Source organism: Pristis pectinata, chromosome 26 (assembly GCF_009764475.1).
Source record: "Pristis pectinata isolate sPriPec2 chromosome 26, sPriPec2.1.pri, whole genome shotgun sequence".
Lineage (NCBI taxonomy): Eukaryota > Metazoa > Chordata > Chondrichthyes > Rhinopristiformes > Pristidae > Pristis > Pristis pectinata.
The window spans coordinates 13,262,829-13,289,010 of NC_067430.1; the positions used below are offsets into that span (position 1 = coordinate 13,262,829).

General features: G+C 44.9%; 2 protein-coding genes across 2 annotated transcripts in view; both read left to right on the forward strand.

Moving 5' to 3' along the window:
• tmem51a (transmembrane protein 51a) overlaps positions 1 to 6,801 on the forward strand; it is a 36,282-nt gene extending 29,481 nt beyond the window's left edge. The window contains exon 3 of the mRNA XM_052039530.1: positions 2,953 to 6,801. Within this exon, the coding sequence (XP_051895490.1) occupies positions 2,953 to 3,364 (412 nt within the window). The 3' untranslated portion in view covers positions 3,365 to 6,801. The remainder of the gene's footprint in view (positions 1 to 2,952) is intronic.
• Positions 6,802 to 9,446: 2,645 nt separating this feature from the next.
• The window catches only part of fhad1 (forkhead-associated (FHA) phosphopeptide binding domain 1), a 98,907-nt gene continuing 82,171 nt past the window's right edge, over positions 9,447 to 26,182 (forward strand). The window contains exons 1-11 of the mRNA XM_052038982.1: positions 9,447 to 9,543; positions 10,920 to 11,030; positions 15,538 to 15,744; positions 17,789 to 18,056; positions 19,691 to 19,779; positions 20,065 to 20,298; positions 21,013 to 21,136; positions 22,160 to 22,290; positions 22,668 to 22,745; positions 23,759 to 23,863; positions 24,724 to 24,885. Coding sequence (XP_051894942.1) covers positions 10,920 to 11,030; positions 15,538 to 15,744; positions 17,789 to 18,056; positions 19,691 to 19,779; positions 20,065 to 20,298; positions 21,013 to 21,136; positions 22,160 to 22,290; positions 22,668 to 22,745; positions 23,759 to 23,863; positions 24,724 to 24,885 — 1,509 coding nt within the window. The 5' untranslated portion in view covers positions 9,447 to 9,543. The remainder of the gene's footprint in view (positions 9,544 to 10,919; positions 11,031 to 15,537; positions 15,745 to 17,788; positions 18,057 to 19,690; positions 19,780 to 20,064; positions 20,299 to 21,012; positions 21,137 to 22,159; positions 22,291 to 22,667; positions 22,746 to 23,758; positions 23,864 to 24,723; positions 24,886 to 26,182) is intronic.

Genomic DNA, 26,182 nt, shown 5'->3' on the forward strand with positions numbered 1-26,182 from the left:
CGCTAACTAAACCTACCGCAAAATGCACAACTTCAGATAAGAATACCATTAACACAGTCCACGGTACACACGATCCCCTGGGGGGCCCAATTCACTCAGGGTGCCCATGGATACCACGTGCTCCCTCTCCAAGGATACCTGCGTGCGGACGTAGGTCCGGAAGGGGGGCAGGCAGGCGGCCCGGCCGGAACCCTCGACCACCCGCTGCCTTGATCCGTGGATGGCCAGCTTGGCCAGGCCCAGGAGAAGACCGACCAGAAGACTTCTCCCGACTGATGGGTAGTTAGATCACACATTTAAAAAGTACCTCCAGCACAGTAATCCTTGCTCATATTCGACAACTGTCTTTGGCCAGATTCTGCATTGGAGGTGAACCTACACCTGATTTGTCACCTGGTGATTCTATCTCTCTCCGATCTGGTTTGATCTTGTATTTTCCCATTGTTGTTCGAGCCCTCAAGCAACTAATGAATCTTTGGGTTACTGTAGTCTGGCAGAGATTGGGCACTTGTAGAAGAAAAATTGGGTGAGAGATCAGGAAGCAGGATAGGGAGAAACGTTCAAGATAAGGGTATCCACACTTGTAATACAGTGTTCACACAACCATTCCTCCCCCTTGTTTAACTGCCCATCAGCCTTGCTGCAGGAATATGGTGAATCATCGATGGACAATTAGCAGCAAAGTGGGAAGAGTCTCTGTCAGCCAGACCTGAGCCATTAATTCCATGTCATTTGCTGCTGTGTGATGAGCAGCAAAGGGTTTACATAGAATGGAAAACCTAAGCCTGTACTCTGCAGGATACAAGGCTGGGTGTGAGCTGGAACCTTCAGTAACCCTGCTGACCAGAGTAGGTGTGCCACCTTGTGGAACTCTTCACAAGTGATCCTGTACTTATTTTTTCCCTCGTCTCCATTAACTGTGGGGCTGCATGCACACGCTCTCCAGGAAGGCGGCACATGATGAGGAACAGAGATTCTTAGATCTCTAGTCCAGATGCCTGTAAGTGCTGACCTAGTTAGGTGGGCAGATTAAGGGTGGAATCTGGAATTTACAAGTCAATACAACTCTGTTCCACACTAGAATGATGTAATCAGCTATTGGAAGTAGCTCTCAGATCTTTATCAACTTTTATTTCATATTATTTGGTTCCAATTCATTTTGTATCTTTAATCAACCAACACTGGTTTTGTTTTGAAGCTATTCCCTAACTCGGGCACATGCTCCAGGGTCTGACGCCATCAATGTTTCTGACGTCTAATTCTGCACTTTTGTAATCGAGCTTTCCATTAACTGCGCCCTTGAGATTTTACTTATTTTAAAATTTAAGCAATGCTACTTTCCATATTCAATTCCCAGTGTCTTTATTGCGGGTGATAGTTATTTCTAAAAGTTTTGCATTCATCTTTATGCAGATTAAATTATTTATTTCTTCAGGGTTATTGAGTGAAACATCAACTGTTTCTCTCTCCACATGTACTGTCTGACCCACTGAGTATTTCTGACATTTTTTGTTTCAGAATTGCAGCATCCACAGTTTTTCACTTCAATTAATTTGATTTGACTTGGTCAGAACTTTGAGGTGTTGCTCACTGTGATTTCACAACTACTGTCATTGTGCTGAATGCTAGCTCTTGTGTCTGGGTTTGAGCCCTGCTTCCACTGAGACTCTTAATCTATACTGATGCTGCATTGCCAGAGATGCCATTTTGAAGAACATTAAAGTGAGGTTGTATCAAAAACAGCTCTAAAAGATCTCCAGGTCATCATTTCAAAGTGCAGGAAGCTCTCCTGCATTTCATTATTTCCTCTTATATATTTGTCCCATTGCTGTTTGTGGAATCTTGCTGTTCACGTACCCTACTGTGAAACATTTCTTTTCTCCCCCCCCCCCCCCACCACATACAGAAGCTGTGAAATGAGGCCACTTACTTGCCTGCCCTCAAATATACCCCCACTTTGTGTTTCTGTCTGGTTTAATTTGACAATATTTCATGATTCAGAATCAAACTTTGGGAGTTAATTTGCTCAGAGCAAAATATGAAAATTGCTTTGGCTTTCTTTGTCCTTTTGCATTAAAATCCTCATCATCTGAGTTAATCTTAACCAGAAACCTGCCACAATTGCCCTCTGCGTAAGTGGACTGTTGAAGGCACAACTCGAGCTGTGCTCTCACCCCTGATCACTCTAATGACTTTATTAATATTAGATATTGATTTATTAGTCACATGTACATCGAAACACAGTGAAATGCGTCTTTTTGCATTACTGAGAAAGTGGTGGGGGCAGCCCGCAAGTGTCACCACGCTTCCGGTGCCAACATAGCATGCCCACAGCTCCTAACCCGTATGTCTTTGGAATGTGGGAGGAAACCAGAGCACCCGGAGGAAACCCACACAGACATAAGGAGAACATACAAACACATACAAACTCCTTACAGACAGCGGTGGGAATTGAACCTGGGTTGCTGATGCTGTAATAGCGTCACCGTAACCGCTACCCTACCGTGCCGCCCCTTGGTGGGATTTGGTGGTCCTACAGGGCATATTCTAGCCAATAGCTGCTTTACCACTGTGCCAATACTAGCTTTAAAACTATTCCACGTCACCTTCAGCAGAGGAAACTGGAACAAATGCAAGAGCATTATGTTGAAATGTGAGCTGCAGCTGTGTTTGTCTACATCGGTGCCAGTGTACAGCAGGTAGTGTCCACTCCAGTTGCATCCAACATTTATCCATGTGAGCCACTAAAGAAAGAGCCTAGGGGGGTATGGGATGGGTTGTGTATCACATTTAAATTAATTTGTATATCTCACATTAAAGATCTTGAGATCATATCTAGCTACATTTCACAACCACTTCCAAGTCCTCGTAGGTAAAGCAGCAAACTAAGAAATGGGCCAAGTCGCCCATGCCTGCAGTTTGGGTGATAACCTTGTATTTCTCTTTTAACAGAGGGGTAGATGACAACAACCGATTGGCTGTGCCCAGCTACGATGAAGTGATGCAAGGAGATGGTGTCCTCCCACAGGAGGGCTCTGGAACCAACCAAGCAGAGCAAAACATGGCCTCGCTTCCTTCCTATGAGTCGCTCGTTGAGGTTGGCCTGCCATCGTCTTCAAACGAGGTCTCGAACGCAGGGGCCATTGTGGAACAACCCAGTGATGAGAGGGCTACATCTCGTTTAGGGCGAAGATTCAGCTCAAAAAAGATTCGTCGGATCCTTTCCGACAAATCCCACCTCAAGAGGTTTAGACTCAACCTGAGCAATACGAACAATGCCGTGGTTAATCTGGAGCCCCTCACCCCTCCCCCACAGTACGAGGAAGGAATGGAGAAAAATTTTGAGAATATAAAGCCATCTTGATCTACTGATGTCAAGTCTACTGATGGAATAACTCTAAATATCAACTATGTCCCTTGAGAATCTGATGGATCCCATCTGTGTGCCTGTTTTACAAATGCAAAAAATTATGTACTGGGTGTCCTAGTTCCTAGATTCACTGCTGCTTAGTGTCTCAAAGTCCATCTACACATTTTTCACAGTGTCATTTGTACATTCAGCTGGGATCTAGAATTAATGGGTGGAAGAGCTGGATGACTTGCTCTGCACCCGCATTCCATCCCCAGATCACCTTTCCACCTTTGCTATTTGCATCTCATGACCTCCTGCATGGAGGCAGTTCAGCAGAGGTTTCTGATCCCATCTAATAACTGTTGGTTTCTCTCCAGTAGCAGACATCTGGTGGTGGTTGGCTTGTGTGGACTCGTTCCCAGTCCTTGCATTGAAATAGACTGCTGCCATTTGAACAGTGGACCCTTGGGTGAGGTATTGGAGTGTCCAGAGCCTCAACTCTTTGAAGGCTTGGGTTGGGGATGGAATTGATCTGTGCTGTCGTCCCAAGCCCTCCCATTACTCTGCTTGACATTAATTTTGAATGATTAGCCTCTTAATAGTATCAATCCAGAATCCTGTGAGGAAAGGAACTGCTATTTTAAAAAAAAACTACCCCTTTCTGAATTGTTTCTCTTCCATATAATGAGTTTGGTTCAAAACAGGTTGAAAGGATAACTTGTATATTAAGTAAGTTTCAGAATAGGACCAGAAGTCTTATAAATAATAAATAATATCTTAAACAGTGCCAGCAGTGATCTGCCCTCGAGCCTCGATTTAATGGAAAATTCCAGACTGCGTAATTTCAAAAGAAATGCATTCCTATTCTCTGGAGGAGAATTGATGTTTGATGCTTTTGTGGTTTGGGCACCAAGAGAACAGCCAAGCACCAACTGGCCTTGCTCACTGAGCAGCATCAGTGTTTCAGGATTCTGACAGCCAAATGCTAGAGAAGTGGGTTTTGTGATTCTGTAGTCAGTGGGGATATGACACAAAAGTGTCACAGTTGCTCAATGTAAAACCATTGATCACTGATTCTGACTTGGACGGTGAGCACTGAGCTCTGTCATCTTCAGAGAAAACTGGACCCAAATCCACCTGGAATGAGACGAAAGATCAATGACGTTTTGGAGCATTAACTGCTCTAAGTATTAGTGGGAGCCTTGGCTGAGATACAAACTTGCTGCTGCTCCATTCTCGTAAATGGAAATTCACTAACGAAGTCAGATTGCAAAGCATGGTCTCTGACCATGTTCGCAATGTGATGGGCTGGTCACTAATATGTAGAAAAAAATCTATTCCCTAAGAGCATCACCCCCCTCTCTTCCACAGTCATGCTTCCAGTCTTGTGTGATGAAAGCTCATTTAAAATTAGCAAAAGGCTGTATAGGGTAATTAACATTCAGTATTGGAGGCAATAGCAGGTTGGTTGTCCATTGTGCACCTCTTCGTATATTCCCCAAACACTGTGGATAGAAAATGGCACTGGTTGAATATTCAGGCAGTTTCACAATACAACATTTAGCTATGATGTCTGATGGCTACATGGATTGTTAAATGCTTCAGAGGAAATTAAAATCTTTTGATTATGTGCATTGTTAGCAGGAACAGTGCATGTTGACTGTGCCCCTTGTCTCACAGGAATCCTAAGCATTTTCAATATCCTACTCAATGACTGGGAACTGGTGGCCTCTTTTGGGGAGCTGTAAGAGGAATGGGAAACTGCCATTGTTGGACAGCAAGTTTTGGCCTTCAGTATTCTCACAGGGTTGATGTTGTGAACCTCTGATATCCGGGACTTGAAAGGGACAGATCTGGCTCCAGGAATAATCAGCCAGTAATTGCCAATGGAACACTTCTTCCTGGAACTGTTACTGCACATCCCTCGAAATGGGGAAAAGCACCAGGGAATTTTTTTTTAATTCCACTGTCCTTTATCTAATTTTTTTTTCTTTCTACTATCACAGTTTGAAGGGGGATAAGAATGATGGAAGTGACTACATTGCCATTTTAGAATAACTTCTCTTCCTAGTCATTCCCAAAGCACCCAACCACAGTCACATCACTACAGAGTACAGCACTCTGTCAGTCATCTCCCACACACAAGTTGCAAATAATTGTTGAAATTGGAGCTTTCAGCCAGTTTAACATTTAATATTGATGCACTTAAAGAAAAACCCACCTATGATGTTTCATTTTATGATTCACTTGCCCCCTCATGTTTCACTGTGTTACACTCCTGAAAATGGTTTCCACCAAACAAGTTTGCACGGACAGGATCTTGAACTGTCCCATATTTGTTTTAATCATTCAATGACAAAAGTTCCATGCACCACAACTGCGTTTTACTTGTTTTCTCTGATCCAATGACCTAGATTTCTCGTTCACATGTTAATTAAGGTTCACTGATCCAAGTCTCTGATCCTTGATGTTTGATACTCTTTGACTAGCAACTGCTAAGAATTCCATTTTTATGATTGGTATTTTTAATTCACTACTTAGTCCTGTTATATCTATAGTTCTGTAAAATAACACAAAGATTTCAAATTATTTTTAACATTCAGTATAATGCCTCCTGGGAAATTGGTGTCTTATTTTGAGAACTGGTTGAGTTGATGGAAGGGAATTGGGAGCATTGGCCGGCAAGCTTTGGCCATTGTTCTTGCAGGTGTGGCAGACTGTCTTTGACCATTTGGATCCTGAGTGCCTGCTCAATGTCATTTTAAAGGCCGTGTGCATGCTCCATATGTAATCAACTGGTGAATATCACTGGTGCACCTTCTGGGAAAATGAGACTATTGCTGTGGAGGGAGGACCTGCTGCAACTAGGGATAAGGGTAAGAGACAATGTTTCACCTTGGGATGTAGAAGAAAAGTCGTAGACTGAATAGTGGAGCAAGGTTTCTAGATTTTCTCCTCCTTGGAATATTCTCCTTGTCTCCAAATATACAAGTCATTCACATTTAAAGTTTACATACTACACAGTTGAGGAAAAATTCTTCATTTACATTAGTGACTGGAGCACTTTCCCTGTTCCAAAGTAATAAGTTGTTGCTTGTGTACTCTGCAACCTAAATCTTCCTTAACTGTTTTCTGATGTACTCCATCTTGTGCTAGCATGGCATTACTCTCCTGGTCTAAACTACAACTCTCATTTCCCACTAATATTCCTGGTGAAGTTCCACTGATGGGTGACAATCCATTCAATCCAACCCTCTGCAGGCAGTGTTCATAGGACTGTAAAGCCAGCCTCTGGAGGTTTATTGATGCCGGTTTAATTTGGAATGCTGTTTTGTACTGAACTCTTAACTGAGCATGGGTGAATTAAATTAATGTTTTAAAATGATTGCAGATGGGAAAAAGTTTCGGTTTTGTTTTAGTTTATTTATTCAGTAATAAAAAAATTGTATTGAAAATTCTGGTGTGTTAGAATTCTGAGATTCTGGACCTTGGTGTGGACTTGGTTCAATGTTGTTGGTGTTGCTGTTTCTGTTCCAAGGGAATGACTGCTATTTGGAATGGGAGGGGGTTTGATGTTTGATTCTGACGTGAATCTCTGAAGAGGACTGAAAACAGACTGCACAACCAGCTGTGATTTCTGGAGGAACTGCAATTCAGGTGACATAGTTTTTGTTGGGTGTGATCAATGTTGTTCAAAAGTTATTTTATTGCAAAATGGGCAGCGACCTGTTGTCAGAGTTCATGACAACACCAAACATTCCACACAGTTTCTTTACAGCTAGCAAACAATGATGGCTTTTATCTAATCACCCTAAAATTGAAGTGAAGTTCTACAGGAAAAACAATCCTCTAGAGGTTGTAATTTTCTTTATTTCATTACACCATGTAGTCTCTGAAAATGAGACTTGGCTAAAGTCCCTCCCTGATGCCAGTACACTGATGTATGATGGTTAAAGCTTACTACTGCAAGGAATTTAAATGGAGAATGAAGTAGGTTTGTCATTAAAGAAAGCCAAATGAATACTTCAGGTGCATCATAGTCCAATATCCAGACTGATGGGCCATCTTCTTGCATCTGACAAATCTTTAGCATAATATTTTTGCTTTGCAGTATTCCAGTTCTTGCTGTTTTCCTGAAGCCATGTACTTGATCAATGCCACATAATTACTAGTCATAGTTTCGGTGTGATACTACCTGTTGCCACTCGTTCCTGTCCTGGGATTCTACAAATGCAAACTAGGGGTTGGTGGTGGGGAGCAATGCAGGTGTGGTCAATGGTTATGAATTTCGTTAAACTAAAAACAAAGTTTCTGCCACTTTACTGCAGGATTTTTAGAGTAAATTTCCCTACATTTCAGGACAAGTGGCTGCAGTCGAGACCTTGCCCCACACATGTCCTTTAAATGTTCCCCTTCTCACCTTAAACCTATACCCTCCAATATTTGACATTTCCACCCCAGGGGAGAGAAAAGGACTCTGGTTATCTACCCTATCTATGCCTCTCATAATTTTGTGTACTCCTATCAGGTCAGCCTCTGATGCTCCAGAGTAAACAACCCAAGTTTGTCCAACCTCCCCTTATAGCTAATGCTAATCCAGGCAGCATCCTGGTGAACCTCTCCATCACATCCTTACTGTAAAGTGGCAACCAAAACTGCACACAGTTCTCCAGATGTGGCCTAACTGAAATGTTATACAGCTGCAACATGACTTCCTGACGTTTATATCAACTAAGGCCAGTATTCTGTATGCCACCTTTACCACCCTGTCTACTTGTGTTGCTACTTTCAGGAAGCTGTAGACTTGCATTCCTACTGTTTACAATATACAATTTATTATTTGAAGGCCTTTTATTCCTGCTGATTAGGACAGCATTGGTTTTAGTGAGGAGGGCCTGACCTTTTTATTGGCTATTCTGTAGACACCCAGCCTAGCAGCTGAGGGAGATGCAGCCCCTGGGGTGTCCTAGCCTCTTCCACCACAGGAGCATGCAAACTCTGCTGCAATGTTCTTCTTCTGTGGATGATGTGGGCCAGCGTGGAGCAAGGGCAGGTGAATGTGCCCAAGTAGAGATCTTGTATTCAGTGCTGAGGGAGACCAGGTGTTAGTTTCTTAAGAGGTGCCCTTGGGCAGATGGAATATGACTGCCTTCTGCCATAAGGGAGGGAATCTCCCAAGTCACCAGCAGGACTCGGGCATTGTCCTGCCACCTCCATTACATCCCGGAGAACCCCGAGGTACTCTGGTCAATCCATAGGAGCAGAATTTGGCCCATCCACTATGCTCCACCATTCAATCATGGCTGATTTTTTTTCCAACCTGATTCTCTCACCTTCTCCCCATAACCCTTAAACCCCTTACCAATCAAGAATCGATCAATATCTGCCTTAAATACACCCAATAACTTGGCCTCCACAACCTTCTGTGGCAACGAATTTCAGAGATTCACCACCCTCCGGCCGAAGAAATTCCTCCTCATCTCAGTTTTAAGGGGACGTCTCTTTATTTTGAGGCCGGGCCCTCGGATCCTAGACTCTCCTACTTATGGGGAACATCCTCCCCTCGCCCTGGCCTTTCGTTAATCGTCCAGCCAAGCTCCTTGAAGTGCTCGGAGAGAACGTTTCGCCAGCTTTCCCCCCCCCCCCCCCCCCCCCCCCCCCGTGGCAGGTCCTCCCACCAAAATCTGCAAATGGTGAAAAGTTGGCAAAATAGAAAAGATGGAGTTTTACTTTCAGGAAAACACGTCTAGCAACACAAAATTTCCACTTTAGCACTTCCAGAGAGCCCATTCAAAACCTAGCCGGGAACAAACTGGGCAGAGGTAATCCCTACACTAAATCCAGAGTCCGTAAAGCCTCCTGCAATGTTGGGACGTTCAAGAGTCGCTTTGTCTCCACCTTCCCTCTGCTTGCGCTTCTTCAGACCACATCAGCCCTCCCCATGGCTCCACCTCCACCCCATTTCTCCATCTACTCCCCCCTCCTCCTCCAGCCACCACCTCTCTTGTCACTCCAGCTCGGGGGCGGGACGGGGCGGGGCGGAGCCCTTGTTTCCATGGAGCTGGCTGTACACGGCCTCAACACACGGGCCGCGGGCGACTGGGTGGCTGAGCGGTGGGTGAGTCCCGGCCCGGGCTCGGTCACTCTCCGAGCGCGACAGGGATCGGCTCCGGGACACTTTCATTATTCCGGTCGGTGAAACTGTCCGCAATCACTTGTAAAGTGTGCTAGGTTGTGGGAGCAGGGTTTGGGTTGTGTGTTGGGGGGGGGGGGGGGGGGGGGGGAGATGGAGGATTGGGGCCATCAGTGGGCGCTGGGGGTTAAGATAGGGTTGGGGCACTGGTGGGGAGTGGGGTGGTTGTGTCGGGGGATGGTTGAGTTGGAGCTGGGTTTGGGTGGTTGGGGTGGCTGTGTAGGAAGTGGAGGTTTTGTTGTGTTGGGGGCTCACTGGTGGGAGACTGGGGATGGGTTGGGTCAGGGTGGAGGTTTGGTAGGGTTGGGGGCTCACTGGTGAAGGATGGGGTTGGGCCAGGGTGGAGGTTTGGTAGGGTTGGGGGCTCACTGGTGAAGGATGGGGTTGGGTCAGGGTGGAGGTTTGGTAGGGTTGGGGGTCACTGGTGAAGGATGGGGTTGGGTCAGGGTGGAGGTTTGGTAGGGTTGGGGGTCACTGGTGAAGGATGGGGTTGGGTCAGGTGGAGGTTTGGTAGGGTTTGGAGCATTGGTGGGAGACACGGTGTGGATGGATGGTGTGCTTGAGTTGGGATGCTGGTGAGTGTTGGGGTGTGGTTGTATCGGGGTGGTTGAGTTGGAGTGTTGCAGGGATGGGGTGTGATTGAGTTGGGAAGATGGTGGGGGCCGGGGGGGGGGGAATGAAATGTGGTTGGGTTGGGGCACTAGTGGGGGACAGGTGAAGGCATGTGGTGGGCAGCAATCTATTCCCCACCCCCCCCCCCCCCCCCCCCCACCTCAGAGTCCCACACTGTAGATCCTGAGAACATTTGGGCAGCATGATCTTCACCAGTCTACTTTGGCTGCTCTGGGCTGAAAAAGAGGGTTGGGAGTGGATGCGATACAGCCCACCCAACCCCACTATCCCCAACCACCCACCCGACTCTTTTGTGACTTCAGTAAGGACAGGATTGACTCGACTGTGACACCTTCCATGGTTGGATTTCCCACACAGACTGGAAAAAACAATAGATTGGAGTGCCAGTGTCTGACCTCATCCCAAAACCACTCATTGCTTTGGGGAGGGAGAAATACACTTTGAAAAATGATTATTGTTATTACTTTAATTGCTGTGCAAAATCAACTGTTGTAAACTGTGTGGACTATTTTATTTGCAGCCTTGTTGGTCTTCCGAAGGCACGTTTATTCCTTTGCCTGAGAGTCCTGAGGGATTTTTTGATTGGCCCAAAGCTCATCTGGAAACACATAAGGGTCACATTTTCAGGCAACTGTCATATAGGCTCTGCTGCTCCTACATCTACCACAGAACAGTATCCAGCTGCCTGCTTTGATCAAGCTGCTCCTACTATTGTCACATTTCCATACAATTTGTTCACAGATGACAGGAAACAGCATGAAAGGTTTTTTAAAAGGGTCTGGTGGGGTCCATGTACTGAAAGCTAAGACAACGTGCATCGGTCGACTCGAGGACTCTGACCTATGTTTGAAGGTGAGGGGTATTTGGCATGAATAAGCTGTGTGGTTCAGAGGGCTGACCACCTGAATAAAGTGGCCTTCAGTGCTTGGCTCCACTTTCAAAGTCCAGACAATACAAAGCTGCCTTGGTTAAACAGACCACATACTCTCAGCTGGCGCTCCAGTGCTGTGTAATTGTAGGTGTCTGTTGGAACAAACACAAACTCGCAATGCTGTTTGCAAGAGCTGGGAGTTTTACAATGTTGGTTGAAGCTCACTCCTCAACCCACATATTACATAGAAACATAAAAAACCTACAGCACAATACAGGCCCTTCGGCCCACAACGTTGTGCCTAATGTCCCTACCTTAGAAATTACTAGGCTTACCCATAGCCCTCTATTTTTCTAAGCTCCATGTACCTATCCAAAAGTCTCTTAAACACCCCTGTCGTATCCGCCTCCACCACCATTGCCAGCAGCCCATTCCACGCACTCACCACTCTCTGAGTAAAAAAACTTACCCTTGACATCTCCTCCGTACCTACTCCGCAGCACCTTAAACCTGTGTCCTCTTGTGGCAACCATTTCAGCCCTGGGAAAAAGCCTCTGACTATCCACACAATCAATGCCTCTCATCATCTTATACACCTCTATCAGGTCACCCCTCATCCTCCGTCGCTCCAAGGAGAAAAGGCCGAGTTCACTCAACCTGTTCTCATAAGGCATGCTCCCCAATCCAGACAACGTCCTTGTAAATCTCTTCTGCACCCTTTCTATGACTTCCACGTCCTTCCTGTAGTGAGGTGACCAGAACTGAGCACAGTACTCCAAGTGGGGTCTGACCAGGGTCCTATATAGCTGCAACATTACCTCTCGGCTCCTAAATTCAATTCCACCATTGATGAAATACAATACACCGTATGCCTTCTTAAGCACAGAGTCAACCTGTGCAGCTGCTTTGAGTGTCCTGTGGACTCGGACCCCAAGATCCCTCTGATCCTCCACACTGCCCAGAGTCTTACCATTAATAATATATTCTGCCATCATATTTGACCTACCAAAATAAACCACCTCACACTTATCTGGGTTGAACTCCATCTGCCACTTCTCAGTCCAGTTTTGCATCCATCTATGTCCTGCTGTAACCTCTGACTGCCCTCCATACTATCCACAACACCTCCAACCTTTGTGTCATCAGTAAACTTATGAACCCATCCCTCCACTTCCTCATCCGGGTCATTTATAAAAATCACGAAGAGTAGGGGTCCCAGAACAGATCCCTGAGGCACACCACTGGTCACTGACCTCCATGCAGAATACAACCCATCAACAACCATTCTTTGCCTTCTGTGGGCCAGCCAGTTCTGGATCCACAAAGCAATGTCCCCTTGGATCCCATGCTTCCTTACTTTCTCAATAAGCCTTGCATGGGGTACCTTATCAAATGCCTTGCTGATACCCATATACACTACATCTACTGCTCTTCCTTCACTAATGTGTTTAGTCACATCCTCAAAAAATTCAATCAGGCTCATAAGGCAGGACATGCCCTTGACAAAGCCATGCTGACTATTTCTAATCATTATTGTACCTCTCCAAATGTTCATAAATCCTGCCTCTCCATCAACTTACCAACCACTGAAGTAAGACTCACTGGTCTATAATTTCCTGGGCTATCTCTACTCCCTTTATTCAAGAAAGGAACAACATCCACAACCCTCCAATCCTCCGGAACCTCTCCCATCCCCATTGATGATGCAAAGATCAGCGCCAGAGGCTCAGCAATCTTCTCCCTCGCCTCCCACAGTAGCCTGGGGTACATCTCATCTGGTCTCGGTGACTTATCCAACTTGATGCTTTCCAAAAACTCCAGCACATCCTCTTTCTTAATATCTACATGCTCAAGCTTTTCAGTCTGCTGCAAGTCATCACTATAATCACCAAGATCCTTTTCCATAGTGAATACTGAAGTAAAGTATTCATTAAGTACCTCTGCTATTTCCTCCGGATCCATACACACTTTCCAACTGTTACACTTGATAAGTCTTATTCTTTCACATCTTATCTTCTTCACATACTTGTAGAATGCCTTGGGGTTTTCCTTAATCCTGCCCGCCAAGGCCTTCTCATGGCCCCTTCTGGCTCTCCTAATTTCCTTCTTAAGCTCCTTCCTGTTAGCCTTATAATCTTCCAGATCTCTAACATTTCCTAGCTCTCCGAACCTTTTGTAAGCTTTTCTTCTTGACTAGGTTTATTACAGCCTTTGTACACCATGGTTCCTGTACCCTATCATAACTTCCCTGTCTCGTTGGAACGTACCTATGCAGAACTCCACACAAATATCCCCTGAACGTTTGCCACATTTCATCCATACTTTTCCCTGAGAATGTCTGTTCCCAATTTAAGCTTCCAATTTCCTGCCTGAGAGCCTCATGATTTCCCTTACTCCAATTAAACGCTTTTCTAACTTGTCTGTTCCCCTTTCTCTCTCCAATGCTATTGCAAAGGAGATAGAATTATGATCACTGTCTCCAAAGTACTTCCCACTGGGAGATTTGACACTTGACCAGGTTCATTTCCCAATAGCAAATCAAGTACAGTTTCTCCTCTTGTAGACTTATCTACATATTGTGTGAAGAAACCTTCCTGAACACATCTAACAAACTCCACCCCATCTAAGCCCCTTGCTCTAGGGAGATGCCAATCAATATTTGGAAAATTAATATCTCCCAACTCTGTTATTATCACACCTTTCCAGGATCTGTTTCCCTATCTGCTCCTCGATATCCCTGTTACTATTGGGCAGCCGATTTAAAAAAAAACATCCAGTAAAGTTATTGACCCCTTCCTGTTCATAACCTCCACCCACAGAGACTCTGTAGACAATCCCCCCATGACGTCCACCTTTTCTGCAGCCGTAACACTATCTCTGATCAATAGTGCCACGCCCCTACCTCTTTTGCCTCCCTCCCTGTCCTTTCTGAAACATCTAAAACCCGCCACTTGAAGTAACCATTCCTGTCCCTGAGCCATCCAAGTCTCCGTAATGGCCACCACGTCATAGCTCCAAGTACTGATCCACACTCTAAGCTCATCTGCTTTGTTCACAATACTCCTTGCGTTAAAATAGACACATCTCAAACCGTCGGTCTGAGCGCGTCCCTTCTCTGTCACCTGCCTATCCTCCCTCTCGCACTGCCTACAAGCTTTCTCTATTTGAAAGCCAACCGCCTCTTCCCCACTCTCTTCAGTTTGGTTCCCACCCCCCAACAATTCTAGTTTAAATTCTCCCCAGTAGCCTTAGCAAACCTCCCCGCCAGGATATTGGTCCCCCTGGGATTCAAGTGCAACCTGTCCTTTTTGTACGGGTCACACTTGTTCCAAAAGAGGTCCCAATGATCCAGAAATCTGAATCCCTGCCCCCTGCTCCAATGCCTCAGCCACACATTTATCCTCCACCTCATTCTATTTCTATACTCACCGTCACGTGGCACAGGCAGTAATCCTGAGATTACTAGCTTTGCGGTCCTGTTCTTCAGCCTTCTGCCTAGCTCCCTAAACTCACTTTTCAGGACCTCATCCCTCTTTCTATTTATGTCATTGGTACCAACATGTACCACTACTTCTGGCTGCTTTCCCTCCTGCTCAAGAATGCTGTGGACCCAATCAGAGATATCCTGGACCCTGTCACCTGGGAGGCAACATACCATCTGGGATTCTCGCTCATGTCCACAGAATATTGTGTGCAAATCTGGTTGTCCCATTACAGGAAGGATGCGGAGACTTTGGAAAGGGTGCAGAAGAGGTTTACCAGGGTGCTCCCTAGATTAGAGGATATGAAGCTATGAGGAGAGATTGGACAATCTCAGGTTGTCTTCTCTGGAGCACCGGAGGCTGAGCAGAGACCTGAAAGAAGTTTATAAAATTATGAGAGGCATAGATAGGGTAGACAGAATCTTCTTCCAAGGGTAGGAATGTCAAATACTAGAGGAATTGCATTTAAAGTGAGAAGAGGAAAGTTTAAAGGAGATTTGCAGGGCAAGGTTTTTACAAAGAGAGTGGTAGGTATCTGGAACGGGCTGCCAGAAGTAGTGATGGAAGCAAATATGATGGTGGAGTTTAAGAAGCTTTTAGACAGATGAATATTGCAGGGAATGGAGGGATATGGATCGTGTGCAGGCGGAAGAGATTTAATGTAATTTGGCATCATGTTCAGTGGAGACATTGTGGGCTGAAGGGCCTGTTCCTGTGCTGTAATATTCTACGTTCACCCCTCCAAAAGCAAATTATCTGTCCGCCCCCCTCATTGGTATTTATGGGTGTTGCTCTGTACAGAGTGAGTGCCCATTTTCCAAGAAAACATCACATGGCCAATAGCTTGTCGAAAGTTAATTAGTACCATGTACCAACAATGTTGTACTTTCCTTTCTGCTTGACTGAGCAAAGTAATTAATTGCGTGTGAATCACTTTGCAATATTTTGTCAAGAAAGACACTATACAAATGCTCTTAAATTTTATCACTAAATCTTTCTGTTTCAGAATGGAGGAATTGAAGATCGCCACGCTCTGATTGAGCTGAGCGATTCCGAGAACTGTTTTGTTCTTCAGGACCTGAACTCCGTAAATGGAACGTTTGTTAACGACTGTCGTATCCAGAATGCAGCAGTTCGGCTGGCACCAGGGGATGTGCTACATTTTGGGTTTGGAGGGGACACTTACGAGCTGGTGGTAGAGACTATACCTTCGGTGAGTGAAATGTCCAGAAAGTGTCCATACAATGGTAGCATGAGCATCCTCTCGATGATGCTGAGGAATGTTGGAATGTCAGCCATGGTTTAGCGAACAGCATTTTTACCTCTTGGTCAGAAGGTTGTGAGTTCAAGCACACCAACAACCCTGGAAACAACAGGTCGGTCACTCTGTTATAGGAAAGATGTCATTAAACTAGAAAGAGTGCAGAAAAGATTTACCAGGATGGGGCCTGAGTTACAAGGGGAGGTTGCGCAGACTAGGACTGTATTCCCTGGAATGTAGGAGATTGAGGGGTGACCTGATAGAGGTTTATAAGATGATGAGGGGCATAGACAGGGTGAAAGCACATGGTCTTTTTCCCAGGGAGAGGGTGCTAAAAACAAGAGAGCATAGGTTTAAGATCAGAGGCTACAAATTTAAAATGGGCGTCAGGGGCCGCTTCTTCAGAGTGGTGTGTATTTGGAATGAGCTGCCAGAAATAATGGTTGAGGCGGCACATTAGCAACATTTAAAAGCCATCTAGATAAGTACATGGGTAGGAGAGGTTTCGAGGGCTACGGGCTAAATGCGGGCAGATGGGACCAGCTCACTAGGCAACACAGTCAGCATGTATGAGTTGGGCTGAAGGGCTTGATTCCATGCTGTATGACTCTACGACTCTGTAGGAGAAAAATCAGGGGTGAACAAGTGGCCATTATCAAGCTGGGCTTTTGAAAATAGACCGGCACCTCTCCCAGAGAGTTGTGGAGGCTGGTTCATTAAGAGTATTTAAGGTGGATGTAGATTATTCAGGGCTCCAAAGAACTGGAACAGAAGGGGAGTTGAGATCTAGGGCAGATCAACCGTGATCATGTTGAATGGCAGGGTAGGCTTTCAGGGCCAGGTGGTCTACTCATGCTCCTATTTTCTTGTGTCTGTCAGGTAAATGGCCATATGGTCATTTCCCCATTGAGAGGGGTGTGATACCTGGTGGAATAGATCACTGAAGTGAAGGCTGTCCGCTCATGGAGCCAGTGGGCCTACAATGTAATAATAGATAAGGATTCTTACTTGGCCCATCTTAGCTTATCATAGAACCGTGGAGGTTTATAGCCTTGCAACCCATTTTGCCTATGGTGACTACTTATTCAATCAAATCCAATTACACTGTCCTGACTCTCCCATTTTTTTTTGAAGATTTCCTTCAAGTTTTATCCTTTTTTTTTGTAAAAGATTAGTCTTTGCCTCAAGGACTCCCTGTGGCAAACCACTCCATCTTCTGCACAAAGTACCTTCCAATCTATGTTCTCCGTCTCTTCGTTACTCTTTTAAATTAATTAACCCTTGTCCTTGAGTCCCCAGCCAGAGGAAAGTCTTTCTTTATTCACACTCTGTTACCCATTCATATCTATAAAAAAATTCATTTACGTCTTCTCTCAGCCAACATTGCACAAATAGCAATGGTCCCAGTATATCGTTTCTCTTCTTAACTGTGGTTTCCCATCCCTATCTTTATATCAACAACATACAATGCTTTAACTGTGGCCAAAGCAATATACTGTACAACCTTGTTACTGCTTTTCTCTTGTACTCAATGAGCCAAAGTAAAAATTTCAAAATGCCATTGGCTTTTTAATGGCTTCAGTGACCTGCACTTGCCTTTTCAGAGATTTATGATTTGAACCTGAATGTCTTTGTTCCTCCTACTCTTCAATGATCCTATAACATCTTCTCTCAGACCCCTGACATTTAGCCAAGTCCTGTACAAGGATCAGAGTCCTGTGACTATCTTTTGCCTTGCCTGCAATATATTGTTATGCTGTGTGTCTCAGTGGCCTCACTTGTTCTCCAGGTATGTTCCCACAAGGACACTGTTCTCTGACTTGCATCCTACTCTTTTGCTTTCATAGTTAAATATCTTAAAACATTGTTAATTGCTGGTTGATATTGGTTGGGCATGTTGAGGCGAGAGTAGAAAAACCGATAAAGGTGCCACTGTTTCCTGTTGTTCTGACAAAATGTTTACAATTCCAATCATTGCTTCCATTTCTTCCTTCAGGTGTTGTGTCCTCTGGTGAGTCAGCGCTCAGCATGGCCCGGGCACCTCCAGCTCATCGAGGACACCAGGTCTTGCTCTCCCCCTGTCGTCGCTTCCCAGCTTCCAGCACTCTCTACCCTGAGTTCCGCAAGCGCCCCTGGTGGATCGATCCAAGGAGGCGGTGCAACTGTTCCTCACCCACCCCTGAGAAAGCGGGCAGCGAGTGCGGGCAGCAGACGGGTGACCACCAGCTATTCCGCTGACAGCAGCCCCCCTGGCATGACACGAGGTATTGCTAACTAAAAATGGCCCTGTGAGTAAATGCAATCACATCATGTCAACACCAACTGCAAACAAAGGGTACGTGGGCACTGCCCCACGGCTGCAGTTTAGCCCAGGGCTCGGTGCTGGACACACTTTTGAAACTGGATGCAAAAATGATCTAAGCCATGTACTAAAACTATGTCACAAGGGCTCAGGAGACAGCAGGTGTTGCTGAGCCTTGCAGGGACATAGTTTGGCTGTTGTAACACTAATCTCTGGGCTGTTCCAGAAACAACATTGTAATCACTCAAATTATCCAAAAGAGCTGATGAGCCTCCATTTAACTGGAGACTGTGCAAATGGGCCATCTGTTCACTTAATTAGCCTGAATGGAGCATTCTTGGGATGATACCAGAAGTTGTCCAGAGTTGTGAACTTTGTTTTTCAAGCAGTTGTAATGAGAGTGGTTTTTTTTGTGATTGAGGTTATTTCTCTATGGGGCAGTTTCAACGGGATCCTGTTCCCCAGTATATAATCGAAATGCTTTAAGTCACAGTCAGTATCAGCTGGAACCATCCTGTGCGAGGAATGTTTCTCTCCGTCAGCTAATTGTAAGCAAAAAATATAATGGATGTAAAAATAAGGCAGTGGTTGAAGAGCAGGGGTTCTGTCCGCAAACCCAGCCTTTTGTCTCTCCCTCAGCAAGTATACCCCAACACAGGCAGTTCAGTCGCTCACTCACTTTGCACTTGTGGGATCTGTCTGTGGCAGAAGGACTGTGGGATTTGCCTTTGCTGCACCGATTGTGCTTCATTAAAAGAAATGTGCAGAACAATTTAAGAGGATTCTTGAAAATGTAGGTATATGATCAGTGAAAAAAAAGTAACCCTAATTGTAAATACATAAGAGTCCTCAGCTCATCTCTCAGATTTATTGATATTAGAGCACACATAGCCATTCTACCCAACAAGAATTACCCAAGATCCTGCATATATTTAGGTACAGTATTTTGAACATAGTTGCAGTGTTACATATGGAAGTATTCCCCTAAATGTCCACAAGCTTTAATGAGGTGAATGAACATTTGTTGGTTGATATTGATCAAGGCAGAAGTGATTAAGAAAAAAAACACCATTCTTTGGTGCTCAGAAGCACAGAGCTGTAATCAAACATCCCATCCATTGAGTGGCACCACTCAGCATTCCCTGTGGCAGCCTTGATTATAGACTGTATATGATGGATTGAGGCTTGAATCATGGACATATTGTTTCCTCCTCATTGAACTCGCTTTTGGCTGGAACTTTCCATGTCCCTTTCTCTCCTCCCTTCTTGAACACGGTCAGTCACATTGTCCTGCATCTGGACCCCTCCCTCCTCTCCCTCTACTGTTGATGACCATTTGTCAAACACTTTCCTCCCCCCATCGGAAAATTTTCCCTTCCAACGGGCAACTTCCATAAATATTTTCAAAACCTTCCCCTGTGACCCTGCGCTCAGTATACTATCGTAACCTTTTCATTCTCCCTTTTCTCAAGTTCAGCAGTGAGCTTATCCCTTTCCTACCTTCCATGATGTGTTGTGAAAGGTATTTGTGCAAGTATTGTAAGGATGCTGTTGATGAGGATGTTGACGATGATGTTTTCACTCTTTTTGTACCAGGGGCCTGGACTAATACCCCAGGTCGGTCGATGGGGACTGGGCCTCCTATATCTGGCTCTCAGAGTCTGGAACTGCTCCTACAGGAGAAGGTGAGGTTTGTCTACCATTCCTGTAACATTAACTCTCTTTCTCTTCCCACAGATGCGGCCTGATCTGCTGAGGATCGCCAGCATTTTCTGTTTTTATTTTAGGTCACAAGTTAGAACAGTGTAGCACAGGAACAGGCCCTTCAGCCCACCATGTCTGTGCCGACCACGATGCCAATCCAAACTAATCCTACCTGCCTGCACGTGGTTAGCCCATCAATTTGAGTGCTGAAATTGACCGAACAACATCCAATTTAGTAATAATCTCTCCTTATGCATATCATGCAGGAGCAACAAACCCTGAGAATGCAAGATGAGATTAGCCGCCTGGCTGTTTTTGAAAGCAAATCCAAGCACAAAGACGGCATCATTGCCAAGCTACGTGACGAAGTTGCTGCCTTGAAGCACCAATTGACCCAAATGAATAATACTCAAGATGAACAAGAGATCACACAACACTTAGTCACACTAGGGTATGAGATTGAAGCCAAGAAGGAGGAGATTGAGATGCTGAAAGATAAGGTATGCCAATTTTGTTGTTTTCTGTGGTATTTGCAATAAAATAAATCCAAACCTGTGAGATATGAGTTTGCTGCAACCCAAAAATTTGTGTCTCAGTGACTTCAGCCTGCAGGGGTCAGTGTTGCCCAGGGTTTTGCCTTGATACAAAATTCAAATTTTCATTCGCCAGTAATCCTGGTTTTCTTTTAGTGATCAGAAGCAGCTTCTGGAAAAGATTTACAGCAAGTTACAAAATTAAATCCTCATTTTTCACCTGCAGAATCTCCTTATTTTTTACAGTCGCTTTATTTTACAGTTAGGATGTTAACAATTCACATCTGCAGGGTCCTGGATGTGGCGCTAGAGAATTTTATATGTGCACAAGCACGAGAAAACACACTTACACACACACACACACACACACACACACACACAATCAAGCAAATACATGTACAAACAGAAAATAGATGTATTTGTATGACAATGTTTATTATCATCCAATGACACATATTGGGCATCTAAGATGGGCACTGGATGACAGCTATCCTGGCTAATTTGTCCATCTCTAGTCCACTGATTCTGAGACTAATTTCATGAGCTGATGTCCACCCTGAGCCCAGCAATCCTAGCTACCTCCGAGGCTACATGGATAGTTGTGTGTTGATTTCAAACTGTGTGGTGTAAAGGTGCATGTTGACCATGGATGACTGTCCCTCTCTGTCACTTTCATTCAAGATTACTGAGCTTCAGAAGGGTTCCAGTGAAGTTATGCGGCATTCTCTGACTGAAAGAGATCTGGAGATTGCTAAACTCAAGAAGGAAGCTGAACAACTGAAGAAAGACAACAACATTATCACAGGTAGGAGAGCACGTTGCCCACCTGTTGGTAAATGCACTCATCCAGAGACAGGCAACCAATATACCAGCATAGAGACAAGCGGAGAAGGTGCTGGTTCAGTGACAGATGGGGAATGCGCCAGATTAGTGACAGGCAGGGAGTACACCTGGTCAAAAATGGGCAGGGGATACAGTGGCTCATTGACATGTAGGGAATTCACTGGGTCACAGACAGGCTGGATAGCGTGGTCCCACAATCAGCAATAGATAATGAGCAAGTAATATGTTTTTATTTTACGTATCTAAATTGGCCAGGATATTACACCACTGATCTTCTTAAATAGTGCCATGGATTTTTTTCCTACCTCTGCCTGAGAAAGCCTTGATTTAAAATCTAATCTAATCTAAACAAAGGCATCATTGAGACAGGTACGTGAACCGGTAGTGAATGGAGGGATATGGATCGTATGCAGGCGGATGGGATTAATTTAATTTGGCATCATGGTCAGCACAGATATTGTGGGCCATAGGGGCATTTTCTGTGAAATGTCAGCTTCCACAGTATCACGTGAAGTGTCAACTTATATCCTTCAGACTAATAGGCAAGGGGGACACTCACTGAGCCACAACTTGTACTGGGATTTCATTGTCAAGGGTTAATCTGTTTCACTGCTGGATTGTCCCTGGCAGAAACCTCACTGCTGTTTATCCCCTCAGGCTATTGAGTAAAAATTGCAGTTGGTCCCTATTGGTATCATCATGACCTGATGTTAAGAAAAGATCCAGCTCACTTTGGGCTTGAGCTTTTGTCACCTGTTGAATGAGGAGATAGAAAGAGTGTTGAGTGGGTAATTTTAACTGTCTAATGCCTGGTTTCCATGGGGAGGATTAGTTAACGTTGCCCTCCTTATGAAGGCTGGTAAATAATAGACCAAGTCAGTAATAAGCAGGTACGTCATCATACCCGTGACAAAGAGGCTGTATAGGATGCGTGGGAAAATCTTGCCTAAAATTGATCTGATGAATTTGGTGTTAATCTGGACAGGGCTGGTGACCAGCTTGCAACGTGAGGTCACAGCTAAGGAGCACCAACTGCTGAAGGTAAATGCAGAGGGAGAGAAATTGAGGAAAGTGATCCAAGAGAAGAGCAATCAGTTGGCAGCCATGTCGGCCAAGGTAAAGGGGAAGAACATCACCAACATTTCAACCCATGTGAAATCAAGGTAAAAGACAACCACGATGGACATAAGTGTCACAGGGACTGTGTGGCCTACTTACGTTCTTACGCAATACAAACCAGGGACACTGACACCGACCACAGTTCAGCTGTGGTCAGCTCCCTCATTGCAAAGTGGTGGATGAATGCAGACAGGGCTTGACCTCAGCCAAGTCAATGGGCAAATGGTTTAAGAGATCGGGAGTCCACCAACATGTGTTGGTGTTGGCCTGCATGTTCAGAGCATGTTTCTCTGGAGAATGTCAGGTTTTTTTTTATCAAAACCCTTTCAGTTCTATTGTGTCAAGCTCTTAAATTAAATTCCTTTTTGATTCAGTTTTCAAGAATGAGAGAAACCAATAATCACCAAGAGGAGCTGGTGGCCAAGGAGAAGGAACTGGTGACCCACAGGCATGTGAGTGAAGCTGGGAAGGTGCCTAATTAAAGTTGCTTAGTTTACTTAGTCTGTCCGATGTCTAATTCTTCTGCCAGTTTTGAAAATGCAAACTCACCTTATAACACACATGTCAAGTTCCTCTCTGTAGCATTTTAACACAGGCCAGAATTTGAGAGCATTGCCAAACATCATCTGTGGTTCCAATTTCTAATAACTGGATTTTATTCTACCAGAGCATTGAATGAGGCTTTATAGATGGTTTATTATGGGAAGAAACGTGAAGGGTCTGATTAATCTGCAGTTCTCCTCATGAGTTGCAAAGTTACAGGCGTTCAGATTGGTCAAGACGGTGTTTCCCGACACTGATGGAAATACATGATGGACCTTGCAGATCTTTGGGTGGCAAATCAGCAGATGATGTGGACTGAGTTATTTGCGAGACTGAGAATGAATTGAAGCTATTTTTAATCTAAATGGAATGCACTCCCGCCAGGAATGGCTAATCTTCAAGATAGCAGGAAAAATCACTGGTTAGGAATGGGATCAGTAGTTTAAAGTGAATATGCCAAAATGTGCGATTAGAATAAGTCAGGGATGGTAGTGAGAAAAATGTTGGCTGTGGGTTAGGAGTGGGCGAGGGGTTAGCAGGCTTGGATTGAGTGGTGGAGATATGGCAATGGGGTAAACATCCTGAGGTTTTTATACAGAACTTCCCATCAGGAAGTTAATGGGCAATGTATCCACCAGCGCAGACACTAAAAGTTTTTGGACAATAAGGGAGACAAGAGTTATGGGGTTAATGTTGGAAGTACCAAGATACATGATGGTTTTATAGAATGGCGGAGCAGGCGTGTGGGGCTGAATAGCCTTCTGCTTCTATCCCTAATGTTATTCTCGGGTAGATAATACACTGTCTGCAGGGTGAATGATTTGAACAGTTGAATAGCCGGTTCTCAACCTCTGATGTTCTGTGTAACACCAGGATATAACTGGCTGGGAGACAGTTTAAACTCTGTTTGCATTTGTGTCAGAGTGTGAAGCAGCTGGAGAGCCGATTGAGGGAGATGGAGTCAGAGATCGAGCAGCTTCGTAGTCAACAGGACAATATGAAGACAAGTGCATCTGAGGAGAGGCTGGTAAGCATCTTTCTCAAAGCCTCATGCTGGGTTACCTAATCCTAAACACAGGCTATTCAGCCCTTTGGACCCATGCCAGCTCCCAGCAGAGCAAGCCATCAGTCCCATTTACATTCACTTTTCTCCTGTCCTACAACTTAACCTCTTTCACGTGCTCATCAACTCACCTTTGGTTATTTTCTGCTTATTGACACGTGCAATTTACAGTAGCCAATTAATCTACCTGGGTGTCGTTAGGATATATGGGAGGAAACTGGAGCACCCAGTGGAAACCTATGCAGTCATTAGAAAGGACGTGCAGAATCCACACAGACAGCACCTAAGGTCAGGATCAAATCCAGGTCCCTGGACCTGTTTGATTTGAAGCAGCAACGCAGCAACACTACTCGCTGCAACATGGTCATGCATATAGTTCAACAGGCATCAGAATTCCAGGATTTGAGTGCGTAGTCTATGTGGATTATCCTCGTTCAGCCCGGAGGGAGTTCTGGATTGCCAGATTATGACATCTTTTGGATGAACTGTTAAGAGGAGACTCAGCTACCTTTTATGGTAGTTCAGGTGGACATAAAGCACACACACAGTATTTGAAGCTCTCTCAGGGTGTGGACCAATATTCCTCCCCTAATGACATCATCAAGGTCAGACTAACCAACACTCAGCAATGTCAATGCAGTCTTGATTTCCTTGAAATGTTTGTTGTATTTACTTAGAGAACAGAACACTTGCTTTCAAAGATAATTCATTACATGTGAGGTACTTTGCAAGACGTTTCTTTGAGAGACACTGTGCAAAAGCAACACTTTGTTTACATCTTCTGTTCTTGCTGCATCTTATTTTGAACTCACATTTTGTTTCAGGCCCAGGAGCAGCTCCAGGATGAGCTGGAGAGGACCAGGCTCCAGGTGCAGGAGATGGGCCGAAGGGAGCGGCTGGTGAGGGTGGACCTGGAGCAGACCCAGGCCAGGGTAGGAGAACAAGGAGAACACGTCCATGGAGACATTCAAGCTCAGATTCACAACTGAAACGCACAAAGCTTCTCCAGTAGCTGGAGAAGGCTGTGGTAGGAGTATCTTCAAGACCCTCACTGTAAGATTGGTCACTATCATCCAGAGCTAATGGGAACTGATGTTAACCAATCTGGCTTGGCAGTAGTTCTCGTCAGAAGAAGTACTGCATCCCATGTTGAGTGATTTGTTTGCTGTCAGATTTTTTAAGCCAGTGGTCCTGGCTGACTTTCCACCCTCTTTCAGCTGCAGCTCATTCAAAACTCTTGCTCTCCATTACTTAACCTGCTCCAAGTCCTGTTCCCCCTCACCCCTGTTCAGTGATCTGCCCTGGCTCCTGGTCCAACAATCGTTAATATTCCCATCTGTCCATGACCTTGTTCCTCCCTGTCTCTGCAACTTCCTCCAACCATACGAACAACAGCAGCATTTGCATTAATATAAATTGTAACTGATGATTGAAAGTTCGGATTGACACTCTTGAAATCTTACTGGACACTTCCCAGTGCAAGTCAAATATGTGTGGAATGATGTCATTCCCAGTACTATGTCCTTTTTAGAGTATTATCATGCAAATTAATTCACCTTGTCATGGAAGTGATTATCAGTGGTCACTTCTGAGAAAACTTTGTTTTCATATTGTAATCGGAATGCCACCTTCTAAAGTAAGTCCCAAACTTATCACCCGTCTCCCTGATAAATCCCACCTCTCCTGCACTTCCCCAGTCTCCTTCCTGGTTGCTGATCCAGCAAGACCCCAACCCATCAATCCTCTGGTCCTCTGGTCTCCTGAGACCATCAGTGAGGAGCCTAATTTCTACCCTGTCCCTGGCCCCGATCCCACACAATCCCCAACACATCACCAACCATGCATAAAATGCATTACTGCAAAGATTTCCTGGCTTTGGGAATGGGAACTGGATGTATGACAGTGCTGTCCTTTCACCCGGTGCCAACTCCACCTGTTATACTGGAGTCAACCCAAAATGAAATTGTGCTAGTGGAAGTAAACTAGTGACATTGAGTCAAGGTGAATTCTGATGATCCTGTCATTGCATGTCAGCTTTTTGCCAAAATCAAAATAAATTCAGTATCAAGCTGTTACATTGATGTGAAAGGGGGTGATTTTTCAACCTGATGTTTGAGAACTGAGATAGTCACAAGTGCTCTCTAGTCAGGAGTTTGTGAGTGCCTGAGTTTGGAAAGGTAAATAACAGATGGTCCATTCTGTTCTTGACAATGCAGGACATGGAAGGGTGGGGTTGTTGGTTGGTGGGTGGGAATCTCTCATCTGCCTACCATCATGTTCAGG